Genomic DNA, 12,198 nt, shown 5'->3' with positions numbered 1-12,198 from the left:
AAGAACAGTTTTATGCTTATTGTCTAACTTATAAAAAATGGTCATAACAAGAAATGAGTAAGGATTTATGATTTATAGCATTTATATGGAGATTTTAGCGTTTATGGATTGCATGAAGGTAAAACAGCTATAGCTTGTTTGATCATTTTATGCTTTATTAACATTTAATATTTATTCAGCTGTCAGTTATCCATTAAAAAAAAAGGAAAAATATAGAAAGATAAAAGGAGCAAGATATAAGCTGCAAAACTCACAATAGTTTATGGACTGGGCAGCATGCAAAGATTGTATTCATTGAAGAACATTGATTTTCCTTTCCGTCGCAAAAATGTAGAATAGCAAATGATGCTTTTTGTTCTCTTATATACCATGAGGTAGATACTAATGACATGTGAATAAACACCCTAGGTTGCTGTAAAAGTCAAGGGAAATGAGCATTTATGACGCCAACATTTTTGTGTTTGTTTTACTGCTACAAGAGAACTTATACTAATCTATGTCTATTTGTTGTTGGCTCCCGATGTAGACTCTTGTACCTCTTGAGAGTTTGTGGCTTTTACTGAATCCATTATCTGATGTGAATCTTTAAGGATTTCTATTACGATCTCTCCAAGAAAATTGTAAGATATTGACTCTTCTTCTCTGACATATGTAGTTGAACAAAATAGGCAGAGATGCGATTTTATATGTCGAGTCACTCATTGAATCCATCATGGGTGGCTTGGAAGGGCTGATCAATATTCTGGACTCAGAAGGTGGATTTGGTTCTTTAGAGATGCAGGTATGCATGTTAGTTGTCTCTTCGTATTTATTCTCAGATCACACTTCTTCCAATGTCAGGACTCATTTATGCTGAATATTCAGCTTGTTCCAGAGCAAGCGGCTATTCGTTTAAATAGTGCAGTGAAAAATTCAACCTCCTTTCTTAAATCACCAAAAGGCATATCTGGTTTGCTAGCTCCTGGACATGAGAGCTATCCTGAAAAAAATAATTCTGTCAAAATGTAAGTCATGTTACTCTAGTTTTAGTTGTCCAGCATTATAGAATGGACAACTGATTTATAATTTCCTTAATAACAGGTTGGAAGCTGCCATGCAGAGGTTGACAAATCTTTGTTCTGTTCTGAATGACATGGAACCAATATGTGTTATGAACCATGTTTTTGTTCTCCGAGAGGTATGTACCCCATCTCTTCATTGTTTTGTTAGATTGACACATGGCTTTTGCAACTATCAGAAAATAAACTAGCATCATAGTCATGATCCCGTTAACACGCACTGACTGACATCCAAGATCTTTTTTTTTTTCATAAGGTCATGTGTTGTAGTCCTGGAAGATTTAATACAGAAGATATTTTCCAGTGAGCATAGTATCAAATTTGAACACAAATTTGCACAAATTTTATCGAAACATTTTTTCATCAAAACATATAAACTTGTTGGAAATGAATCTGACTTAAAGAACAAAGAATCATTTGAGGTTTCATTAGCAGAGAATTATTATTGAGCATTTGAGGCCATTAGCATGTATAATTACAATCTGTAGTCAGGATATAAAATCTTCTGATTGCACATCCAATTTAGTGATTATCTCTAATTTTTCCGAATTTCTTATATCAGCTTGAATTAACCTGCAACATTGGTTGATGGCTAATGCATTGTGTAAGGACACTGCTGTGTGGAGGGCGTAATTATAATTGTTGTCATTGTTCCTTTCCTATAGGCTCAACCAGTGGTTTAGCTTAACATGAATTTCAATGGTAATTCAATAAAATTAGAAGAACAAAAATAAGGAAGGAGGGTAATCTTTGGAAGCTCCTGTTGAAGACTTCATTTTCACCTTATCATGCTGGATATAATACATATTATGGAAATTCATTAGGCTTGAGGAATCCATTCTAGAAATTAGTTTGATGGAAGAATTTTATTGACCATTTACTTTCTAATATGGTTGTGTAAACGTTGAAACCAATAAATCGAGAATGCTTGATGCAAGGTTTTAAGTACCATTACAGACCCTGTATCATTTTTCCATCGGAATGGTATGGTATGAGTGCCAACTATACATACTGAAACTGAATCAGAAAAAAAAAGAGAAAACTAACATACACACCAATATGGTACCATTGATATGTACGATACCACCAGTATGAACCAGTGCAAACCGGTACAGCAGGTACAATGCCAATGTCATGTTGGAATGATGCAGTGCTAGTCACATTGGAGCAACGTGGTGCTACTCGTACCATCTCATTTCAGTGGTTTTTGAAACCATAGCTTGGAGCAACTAAAATCAGATAACATTATTAAATTGGTATTCTAATGTTTTATTTGGAATTAGATGTATAAAATCCAACAACAGAATAATGTATAGTGCAGAGTACTTGTAATACCAAGTCTGATGCTCCCCTTTCTCACAACCAAGCTATCCTTGGAGGCCTTTGATGCTGGACAATCCTAGGGAACCTAATAAGTGACGCCATGCAAATATGATAAACCCTAACCTAAACCTATGCAAACTTAAATGCTATGGACATAAACATCAGAAAATATGATGTTATGCAACACTTGATAGCAATATGAAAACTAAGCTTAAGAACCTACTGCTACAGCCTATTCTAATGCAAAGATGCCTGATTCCACTCACTGAAATCAGATTCAAACAATAGGTTTTCACAAATAAAGCATAAGATCTTTCAGCAAAAGAATCAAAAATTAACAGAATGCTTTGAAAGATGCGAAGCAATGAATCTTTGTTAACCTAAGTTGTGCAAATCTAGTCTATACCCATTTCTGGCTGGTACATCTTGTTTGGTAGCCCAAGATTAAAGAACTTTTCAGTTGCAGCAGGAATTGATATGCTCCACATACTAGGTTTAAGGTCTCTTGCTTTACTGCAAGGTTTCAAGAACCAAGGAAAGAGGGCTGACAGGTCTGCAGAATCATGTAGATCAGGTTTTGGACAGATCAAGGCTTGAAATAGGTGTTTATTGACAGTTGTAAAGTAACTGCTATGAGTGAATGGCAACAAGGATGGAGGGGTGTTTGCTTTAGACTGTAATATGGCAGAAACGAAGAAAAGGAAAGAAAGAACAGAGAAACACAGCGAGGAGATATTATTGAGAAGGAAGAAGAAGAGAAAACAAGACAATGCCCCACTAGTTCGGTAGGGGATCATTCCTTAGTGCTTCACATCCATGTTCGACACCCCACTTGCAGAGAGAGGAGAAAGAGAACCTTCAGTGATGAAAAATTCTTCATATGACATCCATATACAACCTTAAAACAAAGAAGCCTTAAAAAGGCATGGTAACAATTCACACTACAATGCATGAACAGTAACACACCTCTTATATTATTTCTAAAATGCCCTATTGTCTCTTTAGTAACATGTTTGACTAAATGATTCACTTAAATTCAGTCCTTCTCACACCATACTAAGCAAAACATGGACTAAAATAGAAATAATTAAAATAGAAAAATAAATGACACTAAGATTCCAAAGTTGACAAGCTCTATGCTCAATGCCATATGCAAAGCTCTCATCATAGCACTAAGTCATCCAAGTCAATCCAAAGGCTAGGATGTGACTCGAAATCCATTGTGATCCCCATTACCCTTTCCCTCCTTAGAAATGGTACTAGAGTGGATCTGGCTCATGGCCCATGTGGACTAGGGATTAGATTTTTGCTTTTTGGTACTTGTGATTGGATTTGAATGGATTTAGACCCTTAGCCTTGCAAGGATGTTAGGGCTTAAATGGCAGAGGATGCGAGGATCCATGCGGTGTGTGTTTAGTTCCACATTGGCTCTGTACTAGGTAAATCTTGAATACTTATACAAGACTAAGGAATCCAACCAATACCTTGTAGTTAATCTTTTTTGGTAAGATCCTATGTCATTACAACTCTTTCGCACACACATGTGCATGAGCTAGTTGAGCTAAAGAAAGGCTGGAGGATGTCTTTACAAAGTCGACTCTAAGTCAAAAAAGCAGAAAGAAGAATTCAAATCGAAGTAAAATTGCTTGTTTGTGCACCTGAATTTCAGAACTAGAGTTTTTGTGGGGATCATGATGTAAAAAGTTGCTCCACATTAAATATGTAGACATTATATTCTTCCCACCTTTACAAGAAATGGTTTTTCTACAAAGCATAGACCTTGTTCTCATATGTCAAGGCATTCAAATTTGATAGCTTCCTATTGTATACTCAATTACCTAAATTATAAAGAATTCCACATACACGAAAAAAATATTGTTCTTTGATTCATACGGTCATACTTGCAGTGTGTCATGAATCTCTTTGGTGATATGGAGGGCAAATTCATGGTTGGTGATTTTGAAGGTTTTTAATGTAATACTTGTATACAAGTTGGTGTAAACAAAAAGTTAAGTAATCATGCCCTTCCCTTTCATCCCAACTCCTACCACCATCTCCATACCCACGTACAAATAATTTAGAGTTCAAAAAACAGTTTCATCAATTTATTTCATTCCCATAACAAACCTATCAATGTGCTTATGGTGCCCCTGTGAAGACCTACTTGCCTAGGTACTGGGTGAACATTTGTTTTTATCATGTGTATTTCAAACAAGTTCATTGCTCGTGTATGCATGTATCATTCGCTCATGTTGTGCACATCATATATTTGAGGGATTATGGTGTAGAATAAGTGTTTTCTTTTAAGCAATTGCGAAGGATTTTAATATTTGAGATCTTGGCCATCTCAGAGGGTTGCGGATACTAATATGGACCGAGATCTCAGTTTGTACCTTGTGAGATTGGAAGTTTGATAAAAATAGGAAAGTACCAAGATCTTGGAGATCTTGGTTGATCGTACAGAAACCGATATTTCCAAGATCTCAGTTAAACTAGAAATCATGGGCTTACTTCCAAATTGAACAAATTATTTAAGATCTTAATAACTAAAATATCAATTTTGAATCTTAAAAAACACATTAGGTTTAGCTGATATTTTCATATTGTATTGGCCATTAAAATCAGGACCAGATATAGATTTTATCGTATCGGTGACAACCTGATATTAGTCAAAACAGAAATCATGGGTTTACTTCCAAATTGAACAAATGATTTAAGATCTTAATAACTAAAATTTTAATTTAGGATCTTAAAAAGCACATTAGGTTTGGCTGATATTTCATATTGTATCGGCCATTAAAATTAGCCGAGATATAGATTTTATCTTATTGGTGACAACCTGATATTAATAAATTCCATTCTTGGAAGAGATATTTTCTGAGATGACAAATATGGTGATTGCCTTGCAGTTGATTGCATCATCCCAGCTCTTAATCTGTCTGTTCATGGTAGAAGACTTGACATGATTGACTCACATGCCCCGAGTCAGAGTTCCTAGGAGCTGTTGTTTGGATTTATTGCTAAGACTGAAACAGAGTGTTGGTTTGTAGGAATATCTATTTTCCGGTATCAACTTTCTTAAACCTGATACATCATAAGACCAGAAACAAGCTATATTTTCTTATTGCATCTGTACAGCTGTTTGGAGGTTGTACATAATGCCTGTTCATTCTTTTGTACTTTATAATGTACTTTCCTGAAGTCATTGTAAGCATTAGCAACAAGTCCTGTGTCTTATTCCTTTTTTAGTTTTTAAAGTGCACGCTCAGTGCAGCCAAATAAATACAAGACTAAGTACGTCATGTAAAAGGAATCTGATCCCAAAAATACTTGCTAATTTTAACTGCGTCTTTTCGTTTACTTCTTACATTAGTTTTCTCAAATTGTTTATGGCCAGTATTAAGTTTGATATACAGAAATGAAGTTCACTCAATTCCGATCTACTCTTTTTTCCAATCTCTAGTTGATTTCCAGGCTATATTGAAAATGATTGGTTTCCAGATCTAATCTTTTCACGTGAAAATTACTCTGTTCTTGTATTTTTCTTGCCATGTCAAGAAATGGAAGAAGTATGGTAATGAAAATGAAATTTAAGTTCACTTTTCCTTCCGTGACAGTTTTCTTCAATCTGCCAAAATTTCTTTTAATTAACAGATTGATATGTATATGAATGTATCTGTGTCTGTGTGTATGTTATTTGAAAGACTGCCTAGGCTTTTTCCCTGTTTCACATTTCCTTCCTGATACCTCAAAAAATACACCATAAATTGAAGATGTCAACATATAGCTTTTTGGAGGGTTGGTCATTGTTAAGCTCATATGTACTTTTTCTGCAGTATATGAGAGACTGTATACTTGGAAACTTTAGGAGAAGACTACTTGGGGTGCTGAGAACTGATAATGGCCTCCAGCGTCCATCCATCATTGAATCACTCTTAAGAAGACACATCAGCATTATCCACCTAGCTGAGCAACACATCAGCATGGACCTTACTGAAGGCATTCGAGAAGTTCTATTAACTGAAAGCTTCACTGGGCCAATTTCCAACATGCAGATGTTTGAAAAACCTGCAGACATACAGACTGGATCTGCTGTGGAGATCATTGGCAATTGGTACATTGAGAACATTGTGAAGGATATATCTGGTGCTGGAGTTGTGTTTATGACAACCCATAATTGCTTCAAGAGCACACAACCAATAGGTGGATATTCAGCAGAGTCATTTACTGATATAAGAGAACTGACAGCCTTTCTTCGTACTTTTGGTGGTTACGGATTTGACAAAATAGACGGGATGGTAAAAGAACATACAGCTGCACTATTAAACTGTATTGATACAGCATTGCGGTCAAACCGTGAAGCCTTAGAGGGTTTTGCTGGAAGCATAAATTCTGGCGACCGGATTGAAAGAGAAGCAAATCTAAAGCAAATTCTGGATATGGAAACACTGATTGGATTTTGCATTCAGGCTGGGCAGGCCATAGCCTTTCGCAAGTTGCTTGTGCATGCTGCTGGAGCAGTGCTGGAAGAAAAGGCACCGCTCATTGTGTCATTACTGCATGGAGTGGGGAAGCAGTTACCAGATGAGTTACCTGACAAAGATGAGATTCTAAGGCTGAGAAGGGTTGCAAATAGTATAGGTGTGATTGGTGAGCATGATACAGACTGGATACATTCAATTATGATGGAAGCAAGTGCTGCAAATGATAGTTCATGGAGCTTGCTTCCATATCTTTTGGCTTCATTCATGATGTCTAGTATCTGGAGTATGACTACATATGACATTGAAACTGGAGGATTCAATAACAACATTCATTGCTTAGCAAGGTGAGTGGATTTCTTACCTTATATGAAGTTCGTATATTATTTTTTACTTATTGAGGAACGATATGTTCATGCTATGGCTGCAACTCGAGCAGGTTGGGTCAAGTTGAGGACTAACCCTGATCCAACTCAACTATATGTAACAACATCAAACTTATTCTCTGTTGGGATTTCTGCAACCAAAGTTACCAAACACATCTTAAGCTAATTCGGTTTGGGTTGGGCTGTGTTGGGTCAGATTCACTAGGTTAGGTTGGATTATATAGGTAACTCAAGATTTGTGAAAGTTTTCAGGCATTTTTGTCAGCTTAGCATAGGTTGATTAGGATATTATCTGGGCGTACATATGCCCGTTGTAACTTAATAGGGATAAAAATATAGTTAAATAGCATAATATAAAGTATTTTATGTGAAACATAAATATAAGTTGTTTATTATTGGTTTGGGTTGTGTTCAGGTTTGTCTATGATCGGGTTTATGTTGGTTTAAGCTCAATCCTAGCCCAATCCAACTAGGTATCTGGTTTGTTTTTTTTTTTTTTTTTTTTTTGAGCCCATGCCCATACCAAGTTTATAACTACCCCAGTCCATCCCGACTGAGACGAGATGGTTGGGTTGCTTGGACTCAGTCTGAGCCCAACCAGAGTTGCACCCTGGTTAAAGATTAAGTAGTCTGAATTACCATAAAAAAGATTAAGTAGTATGAATTTGTGGATGATAAATTTTCAAAAGTTCCTCCACTGAAAGCTTTTTCAAATCATCAAAGCAATTCCTTGAACATGTTGTGTCTATATTTTATAAGATGGAATCCGTTGACTTGTGAACAGATAATATCCAGTGATTTGAATATCTAATGATTAATTGATGGAAGTTTTGTAAGATCAATAATCTAAAAAATTGAGAACAATTTGCCATATTAAGTTAAAAACAAACTCAAGCTTAACTAATTGATTTTTTTAAAGCATGGTCAAAAATATCTTTACTTCTGAAGGAATGCAGAAATTAGGCAAAAGATTGTAAAACATGCAATTTGGCAATCAGTCTAGAACCACCTTAGGATCCTAATTAGGAGCATGCCAACAGAACTGACATAAACTAGGGCTTTGGAACTATGATTTCATCACCTGTTAATCTGTCTCTACACTGATTTATGATTATGTTACTTTATGGCTGCAATTAGACTGAATTTTTGAATGTGTTATTGGCAGTGGTACACTAGTTTTTGAATGCCACTGTGAGATCATAATTGAATCTGGATTTTGCAGGTGTATCAATGCTGTGATTGGGGGAAGTGAGTATGTCAGGTCGGAAAGAGAAGAACAGCAAAGGCAGTCTCTTTCAAATGGACATACCCATGAGATGCAAGAGCCTGAAATACTAAGCCGTGTGGCCGTTGAAGCAAATATAAAATCTGCCATGCAACTCTATATTAAATGTTCTGCAGCAGTTGTACTGGATTCATGGAGTGATTATAGCAGGTACCAAGTTTGGTTACAACTCTGAAGTCCTTGAGTATTACTTGCTGATATGATCAGCCTAATATTGTACATGCAGTAGTCAAGCCTTGAGTACCATGAGTTGTCTTCCTTTCTCATTTCTTGAAAATTGCCATGTCCATTGTCGTACTTCTTGAATGCTTTCCATTTTAGGCCCCTTAGATCTTTCAGCCTCTTTAACAATCCTTTGACCTGTATCCAGGTGTTCCTTATAGGTCCCTATATGGTGTGCGTATAACCTGCCTATGTTAGTTTCTGCTCCTGTAGTCACTGTTGACATGAAAATGTTTGATGTTGCTTCCTATTTGCTAGAGCCTTCAGGTAGAAATCATTCAAAATATGCAGTTCATGCATATTATTTGTTGAAGTTGGCAGTTGCCTCTCTCCTGCTATCTTGGCTTGTTCCCTTTTCCCCTCAGCTTGGTTCAGATATTCTAGCACCATATTGTCTGAGTCTTGTTGTCATTTAGGACTCATCTTCAAGATACAGATGTGACATCCCTTTCCTCCAGATGTCTAAAATGATTGTTTTCCCTAAAGTCAGAGGAATAAAGATTGCAATAGTATTGCCAATCTTATTGATATCATGCATAGTCTGCTTCGTGTCTCAGTGGCAATACAGAATAACTTGGAGTTACACATAGATCTCCTTCTAGTTCATATCCCACTCTTTTATCAGTTGAGATTTACAAATTGAATATTTGGGGAAATTTTCTGGTCAGTGATTCTGGCTGAGGATACATGCATGAAAATTCCCACTGAAGTGCCTTTTCTGGGAAATCTGATATTTGGAAAGAAAATGTGCTATCCTGTTTAACACTAGTACCAAGCTCTGCTTTATGTTTATTTTGTAGGCATTTTAGTAGATCGTGCAACTTTCATTTGTCCAGATAGCGACAAAAATAGAGTGAATCCATCTCATTTATGGTTGTGAATGAATCAGTTCACTACCATCAGTCCTGGAAAAAAAGAAAAAAAACAAAGGCAAATGTTAGAAAGGAAAAGAATATCTATCGATTACCACTACTAGTACTTGAGTCAATACCTTGATAATCACTTAGATTGTCATGTCCAGAACCCATCATTGATGTCATCAATATCAAAGACAAATTAAGAGGCACTTAGTAATTCAAAACTGTGCGCTGCTGTCTTAGAACCATGTTTTATTCTTTTGATCTTTGTTGATATGATGGCACTTCCTGTAAAGACTTCGGTCACTTGAAATAAGAGAGGGCATGGAAACGAATTCAGATGCAAGAGCAGGGAGGAGCTCCCTGAAAAAAATTTAACATGCCTAGCAAGTGTGAGTAGCAGCAGCTTCTCGAGGGATTCTGAATCAGGTGCAGCACCCTTAGGTAAAACCTACCAGCTACAAGTTAAAAGTCTAATAAAAACTGCACCTTGTCTAGGATGTTAACCAATTTTTTCTGATAACAAGATGGTGTACATCATGATTGAAATTATGCAGGATTATGCAAGTACAACCCTTTATATTAATATTTTGATCTTCAGGCTTTAACTGATGCTACATATCACTTGGTGAGCTTTTTTGGGTCTGTCACGCAGGTCATGCATTGTGCCAAAGCTGATATTTTTGGATCAGCTCTGTGAGCTCTCCTCTTATCTTCCAAGAAGCACCCTTGAAATCCACATACCCTATACCATTCTCTGCTCAATATATCGGCAACACTATGGGAATTCACTATCCATGATTACAGAATTTCTAGGGCCATCACCAAAGCAGTCACCAGCAGTCTCTCTCATGCATGCATCCCCTGCTGTCAGGCCGAACCGAGGTGATTTGACACCTCAGGCTAATGCATATGACTCCAGTTATTTCATTGCATTGACACAACGGCAGGAGGAAGGTTATGGTGCAGAAAATGTGAGGCTGAAGACTGGTGAGAAGCAACAGCGTAGCCTGAGAAGTTCAGGACCGTTAGAATACAGTTCGAGCCGGAAAGTAAAGTTTGTGGAGGGATCAAGTTCTGGAGGCCAGGGACCTAGCCCATTGCCAAGATTTGCTGTGTCAAGATCTGGTCCTCTTTTGTACAAATAGTATGAAGAAGCTGAAGTAAGCTAATAGTGTTCATGGTAAGTTCTTTTTTGTTTTTTTTTTTTTTTGCTAGTGTAGCTGGAGGGAAATGGTATAAGCTTGTTCAATTTTATCTTCTAAGATCTAGCCATCATGTACCTTGACTAGCATCCATCCATGCAGTATATTCAGGAAAACTAGCTCCTCTCTCCTCTCTCTCTCTAGTGATAAGTACAAAAGAAGCAAAAGTAACTTCTGCTAATAACAAACAAATTTGGAATTCTACTTTCAACAGAAGTATTAATTTGTAACTAATGTAGCGCAAGGCAAGTCTACAGCCTCGGGTTGAATGTTATTTTGGAAGTTGTTCAAATTAATTTTGGCTGATTCGTTGTAAATTTAGGATTGTACTTGCTTCATAAATATAAATTTGCAAGTAGAGAACAGAGCTTCACATTATGAGATACAGTATTTTAGAATTGTTGAGAGCTTCATTGACTGGCATGCATTTACTAAAAAATAATAACAAATATTCTAAGTTGAGAAATTGCCATGAACGCTTTCATGATATTCTGAGTTATAACTTACTATAGTATAAATCATGTGGAAAAACTGCATGTATAATAGGATTTACAAATCAAGTGGTTGCACATTAATTTGGCAAGTCAACTGTGCAAAGAGTTCAATTTCTTCTTGAGTAAAGAATAATGTAGATAAAATTTGCCCTTTCATTAAGATTTTACTCATCCTTTTGGAGTCTTTTTTGGACTTGTGTCTTTAGCAAAATTTGAAAGAATATTTTGAGGCACTGTGGACCTCTGCTGAAAAAACAGATTATTTGAATGATTTGCTTCATTTCCAGAACTCACTAATTTGGTCAAGAGAAATGGTATAGAACATTTTCATTATCTTATTAACTCATTAGTGTAATGTAATAACATTGTTTAGTGAAGCTAATGCATATTTCATAGCTATAATAGGTGCTTTAAACAGTGATTTCTTCTGATGATTAAACTTCTGTATTTCTACTTAGGAAATCTTTTAAATAACAGTTTTTAACGTTCTTACAGCATGGCAAGCTGCATCTTTACACTAGTCTAAAAGCCATTGTTTCAATTTCCTTCTATTTTTGTTGCTAATTAGCTACATGTGCAAATAGTGGATCCTTATTCAAAACAGAAGAAAATGTCAAGCAAGCATTGCTGAAAGCAAGCACATGGCGACTTAAAGCATTTATATTCTCCTTACATGGACCACTGCCATAGCAGAAACGTTGTTGAGATAACTATTACCATGGAAATTACCCTCAATTTACGTAATTATGGACTTTGCTTTATCCTGCAACATTGAGACTGGCTTTTCTGTAAGCCAAGTGAACTTAACCATCTTTAAGTAAAAACTATCTTGATTCTTGATAGGCAGCATGTCCTACTTACTAGGGTAGTACCCTAGGCTAAGGGGG

At 36.3% G+C, this 12,198-nt stretch overlaps 1 protein-coding gene across 1 annotated transcript in view; it reads left to right on the top strand.

Moving 5' to 3' along the window:
- LOC105033844 (probable protein NAP1) overlaps positions 1–10,933 on the top strand; it is a 54,232-nt gene extending 43,299 nt beyond the window's left edge. The window contains exons 20-25 of the mRNA XM_073251481.1: positions 656–781; positions 865–1,004; positions 1,081–1,177; positions 6,218–7,209; positions 8,471–8,683; positions 10,268–10,933. Of these exons, the coding sequence (XP_073107582.1) occupies positions 656–781; positions 865–1,004; positions 1,081–1,177; positions 6,218–7,209; positions 8,471–8,683; positions 10,268–10,760 (2,061 nt within the window). The 3' untranslated portion in view covers positions 10,761–10,933. The remainder of the gene's footprint in view (positions 1–655; positions 782–864; positions 1,005–1,080; positions 1,178–6,217; positions 7,210–8,470; positions 8,684–10,267) is intronic.
- The last annotated feature ends 1,265 nt before the right edge of the window (positions 10,934–12,198 follow it).

The sequence above is a fragment of the Elaeis guineensis genome, chromosome 2, assembly GCF_000442705.2.
Source record: "Elaeis guineensis isolate ETL-2024a chromosome 2, EG11, whole genome shotgun sequence".
NCBI classification, from domain to species: Eukaryota; Viridiplantae; Streptophyta; class Magnoliopsida; order Arecales; family Arecaceae; genus Elaeis; species Elaeis guineensis.
Note: the sequence above shows the minus strand (reverse complement) of the source record. Positions and strands in the feature narration are given on the sequence as shown.